We start from the raw sequence: 25409 nt of genomic DNA, 5'->3' as shown, positions 1-25409 counted from the left end.
TGATAGAGACAGCATTTTGCAATCAGCTTTAATCAAACTTGCACACAACTTGTATTGGCATAATATCTCGGTTTCTTTCGAAAACTGCCCAGATCCCGTCATAGGTTCCAGAGTTATGGCCCCTTAAAGGTCCAAAATTTTCTATTTTGGCTTTTGCAGCCATATAGAGACTTCATTAAATTTTATGGTTTGATTTGATACAAACTTGCAAAATATCTTCAACAACAATAAATATTAGATTCCATGAAGAATCTGTCAGAACCAATCATAGGTTCCGGAGTTATTTTATATCTGATTACCTCCCCTGATTTATATCAGTAAGTACATATAGAACTCATTTGAAATTTCATTATTGTCATTAGTTGGACTGAGAAAATCAGAGTAGATAACTATGGACTGATTTTATGTCAAATTACCTCCCTTTATTTCAAATTAAAATGGGTATATCTCCTTAACTAATGAAGATACTAATCTGAAATTTCATTTATGCCATCAGATTGACTTGGACAATCAGTGAAGATACATATTGACTGAATTTATGACAAATTTATCCTGATGATATTTAATGACAAATTACCTCTTTTTATGTAAATGAATATACCTAGCAGCTTCTAATGAGATTGGTTTGAAACATTATTTATGTCTTCCATGGTAAGAAATAGTCATATTAGATAACTCTTGATTGAACGTTTATGGATATGAATACTTTTCTAATATATTGTTGTAAAAGGCTTGTACTCTGTATCTTCTACATGCATATACCAATGCATGATTACCTCCCCTGATTTTAATAAAAATGGATTTATCTCAGTAAGTATTTATAGGACTCATTTGAAATTTTATTACTGTCATTAGTTGGACTGAGGCAATCAGGGTAGATAACTTTGGACTGATTTTATGTCAAATTACCTCCCTTTGTTCCAAATTAAAATGGGTGTATCTCAGTAACCAATGAAGATACTGATTTGAAATGTCATTTATGCTATCAGATGGACTTGGACAATCAGGGTAGATAACTTTTGACTGAATTTATGACAGATAACCTCCCTTTATTTTATGTAAATGAATATACCTCAGCACCATCTAATGAGATTGGTTTTAAATGTTATTTAAGTCTTCCAGGGTAAGAAATAGTCATGCTTGTACAAAAATGCAGCATTTGAGCCTAGGACCCTTAAACTTGATATGGAGATTGGCCCTGACTAGAATGTGAACCATAGGTCAAAAGGGAATGTTACAAGAAAATATTTATCCTGATGATATTCAATGAGTATGCCTATGTGATCTATGTCAAAACTAGAGCAATGGTACTCAGGTGAGCGATTTAGGGCCATCATGGCCCTCTTGTTTGAATTTAACATGTGAAGATCTTCAAGAGTAACCTTGTATGAAGAAAACAAGTCAAAATTATAAATTTAAGTTTTTTATTAAATAATACCCCGGTTATACATCTGGATAGTTTCTTTTGCTGTTCAGTATATTACTCTTAGCTTTTATTTTGTCAAAATTATGTACCTTTTTAACGTTGAAATTTTATGACAGGTTTACATGTAAGCATATTTCTCAGGAATTACTTGTTTTCGGATTCTCCATGCATCAAGGGAAGACCTTGCATGAAGAGTTTCATAACTCTGGCATACATTATAGCAGAATTATGCCCCTTTCTCTACTTAAATGTAGCTAAAGCTTTTGTATGTAAACTGGTATTAAGTGAAAGGGCTTCAAATAGTTGAGCGTGCTGTCGTCAAACAGCTATTGTTAAAAACTGGAATTACAAGAAAGTTTTAAAAACTGAATCAAGTAGAAATCTGTGTAAACTAGATTAAAATTACTTGTGATATCCCTATAATATGCTAGACTGCAGCATTCCAGTGAGTAATCTTTAGTTTGGCTCATGGAAAGGTCATGAAATTTCAACATCTGTCTATCAATACTACTGGGAAATTTGATTTTTGACAGGTATTAATTTATTTATTTCTGTTTTTGGGAATATTACTCCTAATGAAAATTTAACTCATACACTTAAAAGTTAGCAAGCCAAATTGCAGTCATATTTATGAAATGATTCTTTATATAATTTCATTACTGAAAACAGTGGATGCTGTGGGCTGGGTTTATAAGTATATAGTGGAAACTTTGAAAACTATCTTGTTTGAAACTTTTGGATTTCAGAATAATTTCACGCAAGGTTTCTTTTGGTTACCATTTAAAGATATAGTTAAATCATTACAGTAGCCCCAAAGAAACATGTAAAAAACAGGAGAGCAATCTGAGCCATTGTAGCTCTTTGGCTTAATGCAGTATTGAAATATTTATTAGATTTTTGCACATATTTGCCTTATTCAGTTACAACATCAGGTTGATAGGTACAGAACTATCTGAGACATACTTTTAACCTCATAAGTCCAGGTTGCAATTTTTCATGAACAAAAATGTAAGCTTAGGATGTATAAAAACCTTTTATTTATAGAAAGTCCTGCTAATTCAAAATGAGATACTAAAAATAAAAGTGCAACCTATATATAGGGGGGTCAAGTTTTTGTACAAATCACAAAACCAGCCATGGATTCTATTCTTGTTAAAGACCAGTGCCACTGTGTTTATAAATATACATCTGACTAAGTCACAAAAATATATGAATTTGTAAGATAAAAGTGCGTCCTAACTCTCTGAGGGGCTTCACAGGAATGTTCTGGGATGGCCAGATTGGCAGAATTAGGAAAGGTTACTCATGCACACCATGCCAGGTAAAATAAAATTCCAAGAAAATCCCCACATGCAGAACATTGAAGTATAGACATCACTGTAGACGACATGGTACAACAATACTAGACCGGACATCACTGTGAGGAACATAGTACAAAATAATACAAAACATGCTGCTAAACAAACTCCTAGCTACATAATATATGATGAGCTGATGTTCCTTAATTATGAACAGAATTTAAAAGGCAACTCTTTGAATTTATTAGATGTCTGTTTACGTGTAAATACAGAGGTGGCTTAGTATAAATTTTATATATGATTTTAAGACATATTCCTAAACCTATTTATAATACATATTCCTAGCAATTTTGAATTCTTTTCTTGATGCAACATGAACACTAAATTAATATGTATGAATCTGAGATATGATAGAGAATGTAAGAATTTCTTTTAACTAATTAAAAAAGTTGAACTTTTTTAAATAAGAATAACGTTTGTTAAGTATATATTTCATATGAAATAAATGAAAATATAAAATTTAATTCTTCCATAATTTGTGAGCTATTGTGATCACCCTGTGTCAGTCATGAGTTGTGTGTTGTGCGTTGTCAACAATTTAGAGGTCACAATTTTAGCCTAATCTTAATAAAACTGGGTCAGAATATTTCCCTCAATAAAATCACTGAGTCATCTGGGGTCAAACACTAGGTCACTAGGTCAGTTAATAGGAAAACCTTGTTAACACTCTAGAAGCTACATTTTTACCTAACCTTTATTATACGCCCGTTTGAAAAACGGGACGTATTATGGGAACCCCCTGGCGGGCAGGTGAGCAGCGTCCACAAACTTTGTCCAGAGCATATCTTCTTCATGCATTGAGGAATTTTAAGTGTCATTCGCAAGAACCAGGTCCCTAGGTCTAAGGTCAAGGTCACACTTGGAGGTCAAAGGTCAAATTCAAGAATGACTTAGTCCGGAGCATTTCTTCTTCATGCATGGAGAGTTTTGATGTAATTCAGCACAATTGTTCACCATCTAGGGGTTTTTTATGCCCCCACTTTGGTGGGGGGCATATAGATTTGCCCTTGTCCGTCCATCCGTCCCTCCAAGAAAGTTGTGTCGCGCCTAGCTCCAAAAGTATTTGACGTAGAGTCACAAAACTTTACAGGAATGTTGGTTGGCATATGTAGTTGTGCACCTGGAATTTCGCGTCCGGATTCATTCAGTTGTGTAGGAGTTATGGCCCCTGACTTTGTAAAAATTGGTCATTTTAGTGTTGTGTCGCACCTAGCTCCAAAAGTATTTGATGTAGAGTCACAAAACTTTACAGGAATGTTGGTCAGCATGTGTAGTTGTGCACCTGGGGTTTTGCGTCCGGATTCATTCAGTCATGTAGGAGTTATGGCCCCAGACTTAGTAAAAAATTGGTCATTTTAATGTTGTGTCGCACGTAGCTCCAAATGTATTTGACCTAGAGTCACCAAAGTTTACAGGAATGTTGGTCAGCATGTGCAGTTGTGCACCTGGGGTTTCGCGTCCGGATTCATTTAGTATTGTAGGAGTTATGGCCCCTGACCTAGGAAAAAAATTGTGTCCTTTGTTATGTAGTGGGGGCATCTGTGTCCTATGCACATATTTCTAGTTTTTACCAGGAGGGGAAGGGGCCCAGGCCTGTGATTTGGGGAAAAAAAACAGCTTGGTATTTGGGCAAAGGGGAATAAAAACATGACGTAAAGTCAATTTTTGGGGAAAACTGCATGATTTAAAAGAAATCTTCTGAGGGGAAGGGGTCTATTATGAAGGGGAAAAAAACCTGCCATCAGAAGACAAAGTGTCATGTGCAAGAACCAGGTCCCTAGGTCTAAGGTCAAGGTCACACTTGGAGGTCAAAGGTCAGATACAAGAATGACTTTGTCCGGAGCATTTCTTCTTCATGCATGAAGGGATTTTGATGTAACTTGGCACAAATGTTTACTACCATGAGACAGAGTGTCATGCGCAAGAACCAGGTCCCTAAGATTAACTTCCCTTTGTTGTTACTATAAATAACTTATATTGTAACCAACCGGGTAGGAACAAAAAGTTCTACTCGTTTGTTAAACATAACAAAACAGAAAGTTGTGGTGTAGCCCCCTTGATGTATGAGGGTCTAACTCATACCGATCTGGTCACAAAGGCAAACATCCTCAATAAACAGTTTGAATCTGTCTTTTCAAAGCCCCAACCCCTAAGCCTGAAACAACTCAGCAAAAAGAAACAAACCCCAAATCAGCACCAGAGATGCCAATGATCCTCATAACTGTTGAGGGTGTGGACAAGTTACTAATGGGGCTTAATCCAAATAAAGCCTCTGGTCCTGATGAAATTTCCCCAAGATTATTAAAAGAGCTTCACCAAGAGATAGCCCCAATCATTACAAAGATATTCGACTATCTCTTGAAACAGGTCAAGTCCCAAAAGACTGGAAGAGAGCAATCGTTGCACCAGTCTACGAGAAAGGTCAAAAATTCAAGGCTAGTAACTATAGGCCCATATCCCTAACATGTATTGCCTCAAAATTAATGGAACATATTCTTGTCTCAAATATCATGTCCCACTTTGACAGAGATGATCTCCTTAGCCAGTATCAACATGGCTTCAGGTCAAAGCGTAGCTGTGAAACACAACTTATAAGTTTCACACAAGAGGTATTTGACAATCTTGAGAATGGCCAACAGACTGACGTCATCGTCATGGACTTCAGTAAAGCTTTTGACAAGGTTGACCACCATAAATTGATTCATAAGCTTGATACCCTGGGAGTCCACCCATTAGCATCCCAGTGGATCAAGTCATTTCTCAAGGACCGATCCCAAAGAGTAGTTGTGGATGGCTTCACCTCAGATGAACTTCCTGTTCTTTCTGGGGTTCCACAAGGATCAGTCATTGGCCCTTGTCTCTTCCTAGCCTACATAAATGACCTCCCAGAGTCCATCAAAAGTAAGTCACGACTTTTTGCAGATGACACTATTGTCTATCTGACGGTTAAATCCTCCCTTGATTCCCAATCCCTACAGAATGATCTCCATTCCCTAGAAGCCTGGGAAAAGGACTGGTCAATGGAGTTCACTCTGCATAAGTGTGAGGTATTGAGGATTACTCGAAAGAAAAAACCTATCGTCTACAATTATACACTCCATAATATAGTACTAAAAACTACAGAAGCTGCTAAATACCTGGGAGTCACACTAAGTAAAGATCTCAGTTGGTCAAAACATATTGATAACTTCACATCGAAAGTAAATAATTCACTTAGATTCATCAAAAGAAATGTCAAAACAAACAACAGGAAAGTAAAAGGAACAGCTTACAACACTTATGTCCGCCCACAGCTTGAATACTGTTCCTCCATATGGCACCCTTGGCAAAAATCCCTCACATACAAAATTGAACGAGTACAACGATCTGCAGCTCAATACGTTTGTAACAACTATGGTCAAACAAGCAGTATCACCCAAATGCTTAAAGATCTCAACTGGCAAACCCTTGAACAACGCTGCATCAAAAATTCCCTTATTATATTTTTAGCTCACCAGAGCCAAAGGCTCAGGGTGAGCTATTCTGATCAGTCACCGTCCGGCATCGGTAAACTTTTACTTTAAACGACATCTCCTCATAAACCGCTAGGCCAATTTCATTCAGACTTCACAGGAATGTTCCTTGGGTGAAGCTCTACAAAAATTGTCCAAAGAATTGAATTCCATGCAGAACTCTGGTTGCCATGGCAACCAAAAGAAAAAACTTTAAAAATCTTCTTCTCAAAAACCAGAAGCCCTAGAGCTTAGATATTTGACATGTAGCATTGCCTAGTGGACCTCTACTAAAATTGTTCAAATCATGACCCCGGGGTCAAAATTGACCCCGCCCCAGGGGTCACATGATTTTACATAGATTTCTATAGGAAAATCTTCAAATTTTTTTTAAAAATAAACCAGAAGGCCTAGAGCTTAGATATTTCACATGTAGCATTGCCTAGTGGACCTTTACAAAATTTGTTCAAATCATGACCCCGCCCCAGCAGTCACTTGATTTTACATAGGAAAATCTTCAAAAAATTTCTAAAAATAAACCAGACGGCCTAGAGCTTAGATATTTCACATGTAGCATTGCCTAGTGGACCTCTACAAAATTTGTCCAAATCATGACCCCCATGGTCAAAATTGACCCCGACCCAGGGGTCACTTGATTTTATATAGGAAAATCTTCAAAAAAATTCTAAAAATAAACCAGAAGGCCTAGATCTTAGATATTTGACATGTAGCATTGCCTAGTAGACTTGTACAAAAAAATTTCAAATCATAACCCCCGGGGTCAAATTGACCCCGCCCCATGGGGTTACTTGATTGTACATAGAAAAATCTTCAAAATTTTCTAAAAATAAACCAGAAGGCCTAGAGCTTAGATATTTGACATGTAGCATTGCCTAGTGGACCTCTACAAAATTTGTTCAAATCTTGACCCCCAGACCCAGCCCCAGGGGTTACTTGATTGTACATAGGGAAATCTTCATAAATTTGCTAAAAATAAACCAGAAGGCCTAGATCTTAGATATTTGATATGTAACATTGCCTAGTAGACTTCTACAAACTTTTTTCAAATCATGACCCCGGGTTAAAATTGGTCCCGCCCCAGGGGTTACTTGATTGTACATAGGAAAATCTTCCAAAAAATTTCTAAAAATCATCAGTTTGACATTTGAAACATTTTTCCAGCGTTGATAGTGCACGTCATTTTTTTCCAGCGTTGATAGTGCACGTCATTTTTCCAGCGTTGATAGTGCACGTCATTTTTCCAGCGTTGACAGTGCACGTCATTTTTCCAGCGTTGATAATTTTTCCTGCGTTGATAGTGCACGTCATTTTTCCAGCGTTGATAGTGCACGTCATTTTTCCAGCGTTGACAGTGCACGTCATTTTTCCAGCGTTGACAGTGCACGTCATTTTTCCAGCGTTGATAATTTTTCCAGCGTTGATAGTGCACGTCATTTTTCCAGCGTTGATAGTGCACGTCATTTTTCCAGCGTTGATAGTGCAGGTCATTTTTCCAGCGTTGATAGTGCACGTCTTTTTCAAGCATTGATAGTGCACATCATTTTTCCAGCGTTGATAGTGCAGGTCATTTTTCCAGCGTTGATAGTGCAGGTCATTTTTCCAGCATTGATAGTGCAGGTCATTTTTCCAGCGTTGATAGTGCACGTCATTTTTCCAGCGTTGATAGTACATGTCATTTTTCCAGCGTTGATAGTGCAGCGTTGATAGTGCACGTCATATTTCCAGCGTTGATAGTGCACGTCATTTTTCCAGCGTTGATAGTGCGCGTCATTTTTCCAGCGTTGATAGTACAGGTCAATTTTCCAGCGTTGATAGTACAGGTCATTTTTCCAGCGTTGATAGTGCACGTCATTTTTCCAGCGTTGATAGTGCACGTCATTTTTCCAGCGTTGATAGTGCACGTCATTTTTCGTAGTTTTAAGGTTGAGCTTTAGCTGGTCTAATTTCTACTCAGATCCAATTTGTTTACAATGTTTGTTATCTCTGCCAACTTATTTCAAAGATTATTGTCAGTTAATTTGTATATTTTCCTATTTAATTTCACACATATTTTACATTCATGCAGGCCACCATTTTTCATGCATCTGCTGATCTTGATAAATCCCTCTACCGTACAGTTAAACTTTTATTTTTGGCAGTAGAAATTATGGACGGTCGGCGGGTAAAATGAAAATAAAAGTACAGAAAATGACTTTTATTTTTATTTTGTTTTGTCAAAAAGTAGGGGCGGCACTCTCGTAAACCAGAAAATAAAAAAATGCTGGCCTAATGTTCAAATTTGTTTGATTTGTTAAAAAACATGGCCACCAGAGGGCGTGGTCACTTTTCATCAACAATTTCTTTAAACAACATCTCCTCCAAAGCCACTGAATGGATTTTGATGAAACTTTACACAAATGATCTCTGGGTAGCCCTCTTTGTGAGTTGTTCAGTGGTTCTGGTTCATTGAACATATGGGTCTTTTTGGTTAGAAATAGGTTTTCAGCTATCAGACTCTAAAACTCTTTCTCTCTAGAGCTTTGATATTTGGCATCTGATATAAGGGTGTGACTATCTACCATAATTGTCCAAATTATTGCCCTAAGGTCAGAAATGGCCATGCTCCTGTATGTGACATGTACTTACTATAGGCTGATATATACTTTGCATGTGATATCAGAGTTGTACTGTGTACAACAATTGTTCAAATTATTGCCCTAAGTTAAAAAATATGTGTGACATGTATATAATATAGGCTAACATAGAAGAAACCTAACTCTGTACTTGTACCATTACATTACACAAACACACTTGAAGCCTTGTACATAGGTGAGCACTTGGGGTCAATGACCCTCTTGTTTTCAAAATTGAGATTTTTTACTGCATTTACTGTATTTTATTATACATTTTGACAAATTTGCTACATTTTATGTGTATTGAAAAAAAGTTTTATCAGCCAAATTTCTCCCACCATGCCAACGATGTAAACAGGGGGTTATCTCATTCACAGGAAAATTACTTAAATAAAGTATCACTATTCATATGTTTTTCGTTTGATATTTTGGTAGAACTAAGATAGTTCTTGAAAAACATGTAATTAGATATACATATTTCGATGTATGGAAGGCCATACACGCCATAATGTTATAATGTAAGTCTATGGGAAAACAATTGATGGTCAGTCTAACCAAAAATTGATAGACACATTCTTCAAAGCATTTCAGTTTGTGCTCGGTATTTTTCGTTCCAGGCTAATTCGTAACAGTGAAAATTGTTCGTTCCAAAAATCGATAAAAAGTCCTAGGGTCAGCGGTAAAAAATAGGGTTTGTCGGGTTACCTGAACGACTCATATTTTTTTAGCTTGAGTATTAACAAAATAGGATTTTATCATTTGACAAATTCGGCAAGCAGAGCTATTTTACACACCCAGATGTTTGCAATGCTGGTTAAAGTTTTATGACAAGCTTCTTTTTATGCCCCCGAAGGGAGGCATATAGTTTTGAACCGTCTGTCTGTCTGTCGGTCTGTCAGTCTGTCCGCAATTTTCGTGTCCGGTCCATATCTTTGTCATCGATGGATGGTTTTTCAAATAACTTGGCATGAATGTGTACCACAGTAAGACGACGTGTCTTGCTCAAGACCCAGGTCCGTAGCTCAAAGGTCAAGGTCACACTTAGACATTAAAGGATAGTGCATTGATGGGCGTGTCCGGTCCATATCTTTGTCAACCATGGATGGATTTTCAAATAACTTGGCATGAATGTGTACCACAGTAAGACGATGTGTCGCGCGCAAGACCCAGGTCCATAGCTCAAAGGTCAAGGTCACACTTAGACGTTAAAGGATAGTGCATTGATGGGCATGTCCGGTTCATATCTTTGTCATCCATGGATGGATTTTCAAATAACTTGGCATGAATGTGTACCACAGTAAGACGACGTGTCGTGCGCAAGACCCAGGTCTGTAGCTCAAAGGTCAAGGTCACACTTAGACGTTAAAGGTCATTTTTCATGATAGTGCATTGATGGGCGTGTCCGGTTTATATCTTTGTCATTCATGCATGGATTTTAAAGTAACTACGCATGAATGTGTGACACAGTAAGATGACGTGTCGTGCGCAAGACCCAGCTCCGTAGGTCAAAGGTCCTAAACTCTAACATCGGCCATAACTACTCATTCAGAGTGCCATTGGGGGCATATGTCATCCTATGGAGACAGCTCTTGTTCTTGTAATATCTTTGCAACTACAGTCACAAGACTTTTTTCACTGAGAAATAAACAGGCACAAATTCTTTCTGCAGAAATTGCATTGATACTGTTATAAATACATAATATTTTGTATCAATAAGCAGTATTTAGCAGTTTTCCAAATACTGCTGAGAAAACTGTTCATAAAAGATGGTTGAAAATACTACTCTTAGAAAATAACTGCATTTAACTTCTCATAAAACTGCTTTTTGTAAAAAGGTTTCCAAAAACTTCAAAATAACTGGCCACCATCAGTTTTTCCATCTCCCAGTTTTTTGCAGTTTCTATAAAAACTGCTTTTTACTGCATGGTCATTTCATGCTGGAAACAGTTTTAATAACTTGCAAAGAAGGCAGTTTTTCAGAAAAACTGCTATTTCATTGCAAACAAAACTGCAAAATTTAGCAGGTTTTTTTGCGTAAGGGAGAGTTATTATTCTCACCTCTCTCTCTCTCTGTCAACATTTTTTAAGTAATAAATCAATGTTGCATAGGAAACATGAATCATTCAATAGTTAAGATTGAAACTGTGGATGATGTCTTTAAAGGTGCATTGTAAAAAAACAAACAAACAAAAAACATGTGGTTATTTGCTATGATTTCTTGACTAATAAGGTGCAGGACAAATGTAGCAAACCTAACATTTTTAGCTCGACTATTCAAAGAGATTAGGTAGAGCTATTGGACTCACCCATGCGTCAGCGTCCCGATTTGGTTAAGTTTTTGTATGTAAGCTGGTATCTCAGTAACCACTTGAGGGAATGGATTGAAGCTTCACACACTTGTTCACTGTCATGATCTGACATGCAGTGCACAGGTTCCGTAACTCTATTTTGCATTTTACAGAATTATGCCCCTTTTTCAACTTAGTAGTTTTTGGTCAAGTTTTTGTATGTAAGCTGATATCTCAGTACCCACTAATAGGAATGGATTGAAACTTCACACAGTTGTCCATTGTCATGAGCTGATATGCATTGTACAGGTTCCATAACTCTATTTTGCAATTTTACAAAATGATGCCTCTTTTTCGACTTACCGGTAGCAGTTTTTGGTTAAGTTTTTTGTATGTAAGCTGATATCTCAGTACCCACTAATGGGAATGGATTGAAACTTCTCACAATTGTCCATTGTCATGAGCTGATATGGAATATACAGGTTCCATAACTCTATTTTGCAATTGACAAAATTATGCCCCTTTCTGGACTTTAATATTCATTCAATTGACAAGGCTGTTGAATAGTTTAGCGTTGCTGTCCTCTGACAGCTCTCGTATTACTGCCCGTCTGTTAGATATTTGTTATCTGTAACTGAGCTAACCAGGGATGTGTGACCAGAAGCCTTCATTTAATTTACACTAGCAAATACATTTGCAGCACTCTAAGGACCATGTTCATTCTTAAGTATATTCAGAAAGTATTGCTGATTTATATATTGTTATGCATATAGGTTTACACTGTTCTGACTGACGGGCGAACTTAAAAAAGCTTTTTAACCTTAGCCTGCTGGCAAAGAGTGATTTTGCCTTTGAGACCAGTGCAAACTAGAGGTGAATATTAAGGCAAATTTTGACTATTGCAATACTATTGATATTGCTGAAAAACTATTACGATACTATTCTATTGCAGGTTACTATTGCGATACTATTGCAATAGTTATCGGCCACCATATTTTATACAGTAAAGCTACCAACTGGCATTGTTACACAGTGTAAGACACGGCACTGTTTATAATTGCTGTTAACACACATTGAGATGTTTGTATAACTGAAATGGACAGAAATAAATCTAACATTAAATACGTTTAACATTTTTTTTCTATTTCTTGCCTTCCTTGGCTTTGAAACAATAAGTAAAACAATAAACCTATGCAAGGTATAGGCATACAGACACTAAATAGAAAAATGCAGTTTGTGTGTTTGACTGAAATTATTTTTCTTGCATCAAACATGACCCCCTACTTTTCTTTTGATTTTTAGTTAGCACTGACAATATTCTTCAAGAAAATGTAAGTTACAGACATTTGAAATGGGTCCTGATGTGTGCTGCGGTCATTGGAAATAGGTCAATTTTATATAGAATAAAGAACAACAACTATTTAGTGCGTTATAACCTATACTCAAACAAATCGGCCCTTTTGTTGCGAATGTCAACATGTTTAATAACCCAAAGCATGGAAAAAAACGAAAATTGACGGATCGGACTATGGTGTACCAGCACTAAATGAAGGGTCCTACCGAACAGTTTGCAGTTAGCCTACTTTCTCCATGTCCATAGTACATTTTCTCATTTAAGATTAACAGGTTGTTTAAATATATTTAATCAAAGTTTCTAAGAAACTAAATTTATTAATTATCTCCTATTCTTCCCAGTCTTTTATGGTAGTTTAACTGCGTGAGGGTAATTATTGTAATGGAGACGTCAACATTTTCCAAGGCGCAAATGAAAGCTGCCTCTGATTCTTGGTTTATAAGTTATAAATTATTTCTGTATTTACTAAAATTTCAAAACTATCGATTGTTGAAGAAACTATCGGCGATTGTTATTGGATCGTGACTTTTCTATCGATGCATACTATTCGGACACTCAGTATCGCAATGCATCGATATTTCGATGTATCGTTACACCCCTAGTGCAGACCAAGATCAGCTTGCACATCTGCACAGGCTGATCATAGCCTGCACTGTTAGCTGTTCAGTCAGTAAATTTTCAGTGAACATCCCTTTGAATAATAAGTGGTACCACCCAAATTGAATGATGGACCAGTCCATTTTAGAAATTTAGCAGGGTGAAGGTTAATTTTTCCATACGTTAAGAATGGTTTCTTTTTGCTGAATACATATCTTATTCTACAGAACTTGGTTACATCAAAATACACAGATGCCAAACTTAATCAATTATTCTTTGATTACGCCTCGATTTAACCTTAAAAAATATTCATCAGTCAAGTTAGTTTTAGGCCCTCACTTGGTATTTTAGGCCTACCAAATTTTATGTCTTGGTGTTGAAGACCTTGTAGATATGTAATGTTGGACAGCATGGCATTCCCAGATTTGGCCCAAAGCGGAATACAAATAGGCAAATTGAAGTATACAAATGTGTTTTATCAAAATGACATGTAAAGTAATTCGGTGAGGGAGAAAGTAACAACATTCGTCTTCCACCTCTGATTCATGTGGGGAAGTTGACACTTACCTAGAGAACAGGTTTGTACTGGCACAGAATTCAGGAACTGCCTGCTGTTATATAACTGAAAAACTGTTGAAAAAACTGTGTTACACCTATTACACCCGAAACAAACAAACATATCAATGTATTAATACACTGTGTCCTATATACATTTTATTCCATATTACTCGACATAAAATAAGAACATGTACCATTCTTTGTCTTTTATTTATCTCATTGTTATACTGTTAAATGTTTTAAGATCATATAACGCATTATGACGAACAAATGACTTAAAATACTTGATTTCTAAATTAATATATTCTACATCTGCTAAGGTAAATGCATCAATAGATCTGAGAAAACATTGAAAAGTTAAGTTGGCATGTTTATGGCCGCTCTGTCTTCAAGCGAGAGGAGAACAGGCGCAAGCATGAGACAATACGCGATGCGATGACCCCTAAAAACCGCAGACGGCACCCAGCACACGGACCACACCCGAATGTATGACAGTAGACCTCAGCTCACCACGGCTCCGCACCAAAACGATGCCACGAAGCAAGTCAAGGGCTGCTACCAAACACTCAGTGCTAGAAAGCTGTCTGATACATGTCTGTGTTAAAACAAGAACGACAATATTGGCATTATTGTCCACGAAAACGGCACGCGTTAAATATTCATGAGACAGCCCAGTTCTTCAGCTAGTAAAACTAAAATACGGACTGACCGGGCCTACCACACAAAACACCAACAGTTTCTGATGCACCCCAGACACACTTCACCTTGCAAGAAGCAACACAACATAGGCACCACACAACATTATAGTGAAGCAATACAGACAACGGAATGCAACCAGGGCCTCACCAGTACCATTGTGATGCATTACAGACACTTCATATCGCAAGAAACAACGCAACATAGGCATTACCAACACTATAGTGAAGCACTACGGACAACGGAATGCAACTTGGGCCTCACTAGTACCATAGTGATACATTACAGACACAACCTAGGTTTCGCCAATACTGTTATTATTCACTATAGAAGCTTCACTACGCAAAAAAGCAAAGCAACCTAGGCATCACCAGAACCTATAGTGGTGCACTACAACCACTTCACAAGCAAGCAACGCAACGCAACGCAATGCAATCTAGGACTCGCCAGTACTATAAGGACGAAATCCTAGTGACCCGAAGCAACTTCAGGTCAACCAACCTTAAATAGCAAGGTGCATCTTTTGCAATGAACAACCTTTGGTGCACTGTTTAAGACAATAATGCCTTTGTGATAGGCCCGATAAAGGCAAACATAGTTTCACCAAACTGAGCGGACCGTGTCCATAACTGACAGACGACAACGCTAATTACACTGAACTGTTCCGAATAAAATTCATCACACCAAACGCATAGATGTATCTCTAGTTCGGCGTCTACCGTATAAATCGCCACAAAACAAACACCCAAGCGGTTATTGTTTAGCAATCTAATTAACTCGGTATCTCGCCTGATCCCGTCAATTCAACATTATTTGAGCGACAGTCCTAACATTTAAGGTATAATTACCGATTCATAAAAAATTACATAACACAGAAATAACTTCCAGTGAGCCTTATCTTTTATCCAGAAGCTAAGATATAAATGAAAATACCTAAGCTAAAGTAATACACAAGTTCATGTAATTTCTTTTCCTATATATTCTTTTACAGTAAATGTCTTAAACATTAATTTAATTTCCGATATCCTAAAAAAGCACACAGTTCCAATTAAAAACATTCTAACGAATGATGTTATTTATCAACACAATACACCTGAATTCCATAAATCGGGAACTATCCCAAAAGTTAATTTCCAGGAAGTATCTACGGTACTTTGAAGTTCCTTCGACTTGGCTTCTATCACAGAACATTCATTCGTAACTTCTTTGAGTATGATTATAATTGGGATATCGGAGACTTCACCGTGTACGTTGCACTAACAGCTCACTGACATCTTCAATAAATGCCATATAAGAAATCTGTACCCTGAAAGTATAATACAAAACGCAGCAAATCTGACACAAATTTCTCCAGAATGTCAGGTCTTTCACCAAAAACTAAGTTAACCATAAAAAATTACTGCATTAGCAACTTTTGGGGTGTGGCGGGAGGGTAAGTTTATCTTTACTGAAGGACATGTAGAAGAACAGTAGATTCTGTCAGTCAGTGTATAATAACGGTCTATTCGCCCTTTCAGACGCAATGTGAGAAATCTGCACGGGCTTTTTGCTTTTATATCGAACAACTGGCTGTGTTCTCGGCTCGCTGAACATGCACATCAGTACTGTATTGATAAAACGAGAACCAGTTCAACTAAATAATAAAGGCCGATTATTCCCGAATCCTTAGCAACTAACAAACATTTTAAGTCTCGAGGAATAAATGAAATTATTTTAAAGAAATAATTTATATTATTCCATATTACTCGACATAAAATAAGAACATGTACCATTCTTTGTCTTTTATTTATCTCATTGTTATACTGTTAAATGTTTTAAGATCATATAACGCATTATGACGAACAAATGACTTAAAATACTTGATTTCTAAATTAATATATTCTACATCTGCTAAGGTAAATGCATCAATAGATCTGAGAAAACATTGAAAAGTTAAGTTGGCATGTTTTTGGCCGCTCTATCTTCAAGCGAGAGGAGACCAGGCGCAAGCATGAGACAACACGCGATGCGATGACCCCTAAAAACCGCAGACGGCACCCAGCACACGGACCACACCCGAATGTATGACAGTAGACCTCAGCTCACCACGGCTCCGCACCAAAACGATGCCACGAAGCAAGTCAAGGGCTGCTACCAAACACTCAGTGCTAGAAAGCTGTTTAACAAACACCATGCGTCCCGTCTCCTCTCGATTTATTGATTTTTTCCGCCACAATAAATTTTGCAAGAATTTATCCCCCAAAAAATCAACACAAAGAAAAATTAGACATTTACCATTTTCTATTAAAGCATCTCTGTGACCGCGGCAAATCTCAAGAAAAATGCAATGAATCCGCGCGAAAGAAATTATAGCGAACGCATAAAATATAGGTAAACATTCAATCCACACGGCCAGCCAATCGCTGGAGTCGAAAATATCATGCGGTGTTACCGGAAGATACTGTAATATTTCTAATACGAATGATCAGTACGTACAGGACAAACTAATTAAGCGTATTGATGCACTTATCCCTAATAGCATAAATCTGAACCACATTTTACCGGGAAAAAAGTTGCTGTGGCATAACAAATTATAGTGTGATTTGGTTTAACCGTAAAAATCTTGGGCAAACTAGATCTTAACAAAATAATTCGATGTTAGGTTATTTGTGACGTCAGAACTTCTGAATCACAGTATGTAGTCATGAAAAGTTATTTGTTTTATTTGCGTGTATACATGGTAAAAGTACATACATAGTTTCAAATCACCAAAAATTCGTAATTTCGGATATTGCTTAATATTTTACCTAAATCAATGAAGAATTGTATCAACTTTTGGCACACACAAGTTTTATTTGAATTTGTGTACAAATTGTGAAATAATTGTCATAAATTTAAACCTCTAGCATGTAAAGCGTCGGTAGCGATGAACATTTTCTCAGAAATTGCTTGAACTATCTGGTCTTTTGAATGTTTGACTCGGGGGATATTGCCCATAAGAAAATAGTATCTTAATATTTCATAGAATCGCGTTAAATTAATTGGACTATGGGCAAGCTACACTGGTTTCGTTTTGTATTTTCAAAAAAAATAAAATCCCTTTTCTGATTTGTCTTAGAATTTATTAAACGTATAACCAAATACTGTCCGTAAAAGACAGGTCAGCCTCTTCTCTAAATACCGGATCCCACCGACGCTTGAATCTACCAGTACACTTAATTAATCTGAATAGGTGGCCTGCCAAAATAGGCTAATGTGAAAACAATTGTAAACATCCTTTATTCGTAATTATAATAAATCTGCAATAAAACAGGTTTATATCTACCGCCGCAAAAATGAATTTGATTCCGTATGACAACCATGTAATAGATTACTTAAAAACACTCTCATATAAAAACTAATGAAAAAATAATGCTCGTAAGGTATGATAAACTTTGATGAGAACCCCTACACTAAACCATACGTCATGAATAAACATGATGACGTATTCACTAAGTATAGGCTATACTTTTACCGGTTATAATTGTCGTTCGAAATATTTCAAATGCTTTTAAAAAGCAGTGCTACACATTATCAGAGAATCGGTAGAGATTTCCGACCAATAAAATAAAATGTGTATTTTATACTTCTTTGTTCTAAATAAAGAATGTCTTGAACTTTTCAATTCGAAGGCGAAGCAAGGCATTTCAAATGCAATTAAAACGACCAGGCACGTGATTGGTTTTGAATAAAATATTTATATGAAGGCACCAAACATATAATCGCCACTGAATTTGATTTCTTTATTCGACAAGTCGGTACCCCAGTTAAATGGGGAATAATTCAATAGTTCTAGAACAATTCTATCGGAAGTTATGCCACATTTATGCCACGTGTCTGGCAACAGTTTGCGTGACACCAATGACCTTTAATCCAAACCTTCACCCCAAGCATTTGCAGAAAAAACAACTGTTTACCCTGATTGGTAATCCAAAAATAGTCCTGAAAAAACGGGTATACCAACTGTAATATCACAAGAATCCTAGTATTGTTAAATCTAAACAAATTTCAACCCTTATGTGGTGATAGGCTTGCTAAATCAACAGAATGAGTCGGATGAAGCAGAGATGAAACAATCCACACACATCTGCAGTCCTGAATAAAAATTATTCTGTGAAACAATCGTTTTTTTTTTTTTTTTGTTTTTTTTTTTAAATTTACTTTCTGAAGTGTAGTGGTCAGAATTTGGATCACCATCTGTAGGTCTACAAATCAAGTTCTGAACCCCAAAATTTCAATCATTATTGCCTTTGTTCTTTCGTTTGCCAACTGCTATCAAATCCTTAAATACATTTAAAGCCGCAAAACCACCTCCAGTAAAATCGTCTAGATAGTTCTGCTGTTTTCCTGATTTCATGTTTGATTTCAACACAAAATTCTTAAATGCCCACCACAACCTAGTAACCTTTTTTTTTTTTTTTTTTTTTTTAAACCACGGAAACTTCATGAAAATCATTCTTAAATTACAAGTGATATACAGCCATCATGGATAATTAAGGCCCTTCCTAAAATAAATGAGTTTTACAGCTTTATATGCAAAACTTATTCAATCAATCTCTTATCATCATAGTTTTAAGAGCATAGCATAGAATGACTACTTTACACTGAAGAAACCAAATGTGTTCGAAATTTAACTTAATACACTAATTTCTGTATATATTGTTACATTGATTAAATATAGTATTAAGTCATTAAACACCTTGTTTTGGCCTAATCTATGTCACCGTCAACTTGTTACTAAATACTTGTATATTTCAATCTTTTCATGCAAATCATGTAAGACTACCGTCATGGAAATATAAAAGAATACAGGTATTTTGTGGCGTATCTTTAAATCCTAGCAAATTTTGCGATGTTATCGATTCCTCAAAAGGAAGTGTTGTATCAAAATAAAAACTTTCTGTGTCAGTCCAGTGTTTGTATTAGCAGAGAAGACTATTAAGCGTACTAAACGGTATGCGTTTTGCGTTTTTTGATGACAAGGCCCTTGACCTAGATCTTGACCTATTTTAAAATTTTAACAGCTGTTATTCTGGGTCGATATAGTCTACTTTGACCGGTGAATTTGCTAAGTTAACTATATCGATTTTTTTTTTTTTTTTTTTTGAGCTCTTGAGACGAAATTTCATTTGAACTTTATCTCCGGGCGCGACCCCAATCTTGACCCCTAAAATGTCTCTGAAATGTTCTACTTGCAAATTATCCCGAGAGGTGGGTTTTGTACTTCACTGAAAAATTATACTGACTGAAGGACACTCCCGAATGTGGAGCGAAGTATGTGCTATATTGGAAAATTTGAATATTAATGAAGTAATTGCACATGCAGTGACGTGTACACGCCCGAACCTTTTCCGCTGCGTCATTAACCTGCACACATCGCCACCACAAGTCTGTTATGTTTTAAGACCAGGATGCGGGCGATATCACCCGACGCAACTCAAACTGCCCACCGTGCACACGCCATGCTAAAACTTGTACATGTAACAAAGCATTTTCTGAACTTTATCACTGATTGGTTAGATATGTCGCCGCATAAATAATGAACGCTTTCGACCACTGCATATAGAATTAATCTTGCCCGGGTGTTTTCAGTCTGACCGTCGGTAGACAATCTAAAATGTCTTTCTTACAAAAAACGTTTTGATAACTAAAATGCCCCCTTTGACTGGCAATAATGCCAAATTGATATATTCATCTCTGAAAATCTGTTCAAGGGAGGAAAGCAGATGTGCCGCCAATAAGACACTGGTAAGACTAACAGAAGGTATGATTTGATTTGCGCATCTTCCCACAGACTGTAACTTTTTGTTCACTATTAGACATGCTGACCATACAGACGAGCCTAGTATAAATGACCTATACACTTACATCGCCACACCCTCCTTGAAATTTTACCTCTAACCATGACATAGTCTTGTGAAATACACGAACCATGTAAAAATACTTCAAAAACAATAATATTATTAATACACCCACCAGCATTATCTTGTAACTGTCTGTTTCTTCCTTCTCGATATCGTTTGTACAATTACCGGTCCCGCGTGCTCCAAGGTCATGTGGAGGTATCTGATTCCGCACCTCGTTCCTGGCCGGTCTTTTGTTTCTCTCCTCTCATCCTATGGTGATATTCCTGTTGTTGACGATTTTGCTCTTACATTTTGCCTGTGACCTTCGTCCTTCCTTTCCCGGCCTTGTCGTTCAGGTCTAACACGTTCATGCAGCATCTCAATTTAAGATTACTTAAGTTTATCTTTACTGAAGGACATGTAGAAGAACAGTAGATTCTGTCAGTCAGTGTATAATAACGGTCTATTCGCCCTTTCAGACACAATGTGAGAAATCTGCACGGGCTTTTTGCTTTTATATCGAACAACTGGCTGTGTTCTCGGCTCGCTGAACATGCACATCAGTACTGTATTGATAAAACGAGAACCAGTTCAACTAAATAATAAAGGCCGATTATTCCCGAATCCTTAGCAACTAACAAACATTTTAAGTCTCGAGGAATAAATGAAATTATTTTAAAGAAATAATTTATATTATTGTGATCATAATTACACAGGCCATCCAACAGGAAGCAATATACTGTCTGGATCTTTAGACATTCAGGTGCACACATATACACCAAACAATCAGTATAGTTGTCTGAGAAAAGTGCAAGGAAAATACAGAAAAGTGAAAAAACCAACACTGACACTGAAACAGATATGCTGCAGTTACAATAAGCTCAGTATTTGTATTAGTAATAGCGAAAAACAGATGGATGGATGTATGTAGCAATAAAATGATATGTCCTAATATCGACACCTTAGAATTAAAAAGTGCAACAATTTACAAAAACTTAATGCTGTTATCAGAAATGGTGTGCACTGAAAATGTAAGGAATACTCCAGGCCTTGTTTTGTAATGACAGTCTTATTAACAATTTGAAAATAACAAACTTTTCAAATTATCGATAAAATAACGTACAACTGGCCTATATAATTATACCTGATGGTAATCATTAGGTTTACAAATGCTTCTGGTTATTAACCCAAGGGGGATACTGAAGTACTAAACTCTCCCTATAACTGAGCTAACCAGGTAGAAAAAGGATGTTTGTGTATAAGCCTTTTGTGGAACTTTTCCTTGAAATGAAATTTTAATTTTAGGTCCTGAATTCATACCAAGTGAGCAAGTGAGAGTATGCCTGATCAGCCTACAAAGGGAAGTAACTGCAACTTTACCACCACTCAGTTGGATGGGAATTTTTTCCCCCTTAATGAAATTGCCATTTGGTAAGTGCGTTTGAATATCTTATCATCAGAAATATTACTTTTACAAGTATATGCACTGGAATATTGCATAAAAGAGAATTGAGCCGTGCCATGGGAAAACCAACATAGTGGCTTTGCGACCAGCATGGATCCAGACCAGCCTGCGCATCCGCGCAGTCTGGTCAGGATCCATGCTGTTCGCTTTCAAAGCCTATTGCAATTAGAGAAACCGTTAGCGAACAGCATGGATCCTGACCAGACTGCGCAGATGCGCAGGCTGGTCTGGATCCATGCTGGTCGCAAAGCCACTATGTTGGTTTTCTCATGGCACGGCTCAATTAGAGAATTAACAAAGCTAAGAAACACTTTTTGCAAGGCTTAAAATTTGGAAGGCATGATTTGATCATGAAATTGACAGTCAACTAATAATATCCCTTGCGCAATGTGACTGAATGTACAATTAGTCAAAATAACAGGGAAAAGGACATTGATGCTTGCCACTGTCTTCTATCAAATCATTTGCCTTGCCTAGAGATCATACTTAAAGCTTCTTGATTCATAGTCTTGTGTTCTGTGTACAGAGCTAAGCAGGTGGATTGGATATTACATTCAGCCTTGTCCTTTTCTTCTAAGTAGACACCCTAATTCAGTTTCTAAGAACTTTTGTTGTTGCTTAGAATTTGCTTCCGGTAATAGGACTCGGCTTATAAATATTTGGAATGATTTTGAATTCAGGAATGAAATAAGTGATGAAGGTCGGTGAAAAATTTAACCAGTCACAAATATTTTAGTCTATATCATATAATATGATCAGTTTTTCACTGCAGATGAAGATGTAAAGTTGTGTTGTATCCAGCTAGCTGTCAAGTTGAGCAGTTCAGCGTCATCTGCAGCGCTATTTTTAGCAGCATGGATTGTACCCCCACTCTTCAACACCCTTCCTGTAAGTGTTTGTGTAAGTTAATGAAAGTGATTGTTTTATGCTCTGCTGAGCTTTGTTTAGGGTGAGATATAAGTATAGGTGGATGATGTAGTGTCTGACTCCTATCCATCCATCCATCCAGCCATCCATCCATCCATCCATCCATCCATTTACAGGGATGTAGATCCTCCATATCTTCTCTGCAACTGCTGGTCAGAATTACACAAAACTTGGCCAACAGCATCCTGGCTTGGATTTCTCTCAGTTTGGCCTGGGAGGTTGAGCTTGACCCCTTGTAGGGCTAAAAATAGGAAAAGACTTTAAATAACTTCCTCTCATGAACCAATGGATGGATCAACGTCAAACTTGGTTAGAAGCATCATTTTATGGACTTCCCTCAGTTTTGTTTAAATGGTTGTGTTTGATTAATTTAAGGGGTCACCAGAGCCAAGAATAGAATATTCTTTACATGATTTTGTTTGTTTGAACCATTTGATGGATCTTTGGTCTGTAGCATTCTTGTATGGTCCTCTCTCTTACCTTTGTTCAAATGGTTCTACTTGGCCCTTTAATGGGGCCATCAGAGCTAAAACTTAAAAAACGGTTAAATCACTGCTTTTCATGCACTATATGATGTACTTTCACTAAACTTGGTCTGTAGGAGCCTTGTATGTACCTCTTTCAAATTTGTTCAAATGGTTTTGCTTGGTCCCTTTTAGGGGTCACCAGAGCTCAATGTAGAAAACCGTTTAAAAGTTTCTTTATATGAACCACTTGATTGATCTTCACCAAACTTGTCTGTTGCATGTTTGAGTGGTCCTTTCTCAAATTTATTCAAGTGGTTCCATTTTGCCCCTTTTAATGACTGCCAGAGCTTAATCACAAAAAAAAATTTAAACAACCTGTTTTCGTGAACCACTTATGGATCTTCAGCAAACTTGTTCCATAGCGTCATTGTGATAGAAAAATCTTTTAACAACTTTCACTAGTGACACACTAGTGAAAGATCTTCCTTGAACTTGATCTGGAGCATTATAAGGTGGACCTTCTTCGATTTTATTTAAATGTTTTCTACAGGTAGGGACTTCAAGAGTTGAAAAATCTTTAAACAACTTCTTATGAACTTCAAGGACCAAACTTCTGCTCTCAAATTTGCTGTACTAGTTAAATATTTTAGGCCGTTACAGTGTTACAAATTACAAGAATAACAAAACTAATTAATATTATAATAAAAAAAATAGTCTGAACATTATCTTCATAGGATGGTTGCTTGTGGTCAGTAGATGACCCTTGTTGTGTTGGGTGTCAGCAGCCCTTGTTGTGTTGGGTGTCAGCAGGTCAAAGTGCAAGGTCTTAGTTATCTCAGAACTGAATATGAGTAGGTTAAAGGTCTAGGTTATGGTGACCTCGATTCTGAAAGTGATTTCCACTTAATTATTGAAAAATACTTAGGCCTATACTCCACAAACCTCACAGGATAATTGCCTGTGGTCAGTACAAGACCCCTATTGTGTTTGGGGGCATACATGTTTACTATTCCTTTCATTATTCTACAACTAAAATTTGGAATCCAGGAATACTCCTCATTTTGAAATATCAAAGTCAAATGATTTCAATTTATTTATTATCTTAGTTTCAAGTTTGCTTACTTCATGTTCCTTTAGAATATATCCATACAAATGCATCTGAAACAGAGAATTTAATTTTATGGTTTTGGCCAAAGCAGCTATTTCATTGCAACATGAATTTGTTGATACATATTAAATGGGAATTTGTGTTTGTACAATTAATTTTTGTGGAATTGCACATTATGTTTATATATCAAGAATTTCAGTGACTGCGAATTTTTGTTAAACCAGATTGCCCAGAATGTTGCAGCTCTTGCATACAGATATTTTAGCACGAATTTATTTTGCAGATGAGGTGTCAGTGTCTGCTGCTGTCTTCTGCCAGTCATTATGTGAAAACAGTCACCCCTGGTGTCCTCAAGACGTTCCTTGATAAATGTTGTAGACCGGTTTTCTCAAAATCATCTGCCTTGACTGGAAGCTCTGAAGGGAAAGTGCTCAAGTTAGCTGTTTTAAAGGGACTGTACTCTGCACTTTCTGTCCATGATCCACCAGAATCAGTGTCAGCATTACTTTTTGACATGATGGAATTTGTTTACAAAGAAACTAGCGAAGAAACTGATGTAAGAAAAAAAGTTACATTTATTCAATTTAAAGAAAACATTATACAGCACTTTGTTAATACATACAAGTTCGGCTGTTATGGGTTATATGCGCTTCTCAAAGGGAATGATTGAAGAAAGTATATAACAAACATTAATTAAACTGTACTGCTGTAATTATGTCTCCCCCAGGAGACATATTGTTTTTGCCCTGTCCGTCCGTCCGTCTGTCCGTCCGTCCTTCCATCCGTCCGTACGTCACACTTCATTTCCGAGCAATAACTGGAGAACCAATTGACCTAGAACCTTCAAACTTCATAGAGTTGTAGGGCTGCTGGAGTAGACGACCCCTATTGATTTTGGGGTCACTCCATCAAAGTTCAAGGTCACAGGGGCCTGAACATTGAAAACCATTTCCGATCAATAACTAGAGAACCACTTGATCCAGAATGTTGAAACTTCATAGGATGATTGGTCATGAAGAGTAGATGACCCCTATTGATTTTGGGATCACTCCGTCAAAGGTCAAGGTCACAGGGGCCTGAACATTAAAAAACCATTTCCGATCAATAACTAGAGAACTACTTGACCCAGAATGTTGAAACTTCATAGGATGATTGGTCATGAAGAGTAGATCATCCC

General features: G+C 36.9%; 1 protein-coding gene across 2 annotated transcripts in view; it reads left to right on the top strand.

Annotated features, from left to right (window-relative positions):
- LOC123565272 (focadhesin-like) overlaps positions 1 to 25409 on the top strand; it is a 232697-nt gene that overhangs the window by 193667 nt on the left and 13621 nt on the right. For both annotated transcript variants that reach the window (XM_053550146.1, XM_045359140.2), the window contains 3 exons: positions 21571 to 21696; positions 22503 to 22618; positions 24516 to 24788. In XM_053550146.1, the coding sequence (XP_053406121.1) occupies positions 21571 to 21696; positions 22503 to 22618; positions 24516 to 24788 (515 nt within the window). The remainder of the gene's footprint in view (positions 1 to 21570; positions 21697 to 22502; positions 22619 to 24515; positions 24789 to 25409) is intronic.

The sequence above is a fragment of the Mercenaria mercenaria genome, chromosome 8 (genome assembly GCF_021730395.1).
Source record: "Mercenaria mercenaria strain notata chromosome 8, MADL_Memer_1, whole genome shotgun sequence".
Classification (NCBI taxonomy): Eukaryota; Metazoa; Mollusca; class Bivalvia; order Venerida; family Veneridae; genus Mercenaria; species Mercenaria mercenaria.
The sequence above is the reverse complement of the archived record's forward strand: the minus strand, read 5'-3'. Positions and strand labels throughout refer to the sequence as shown.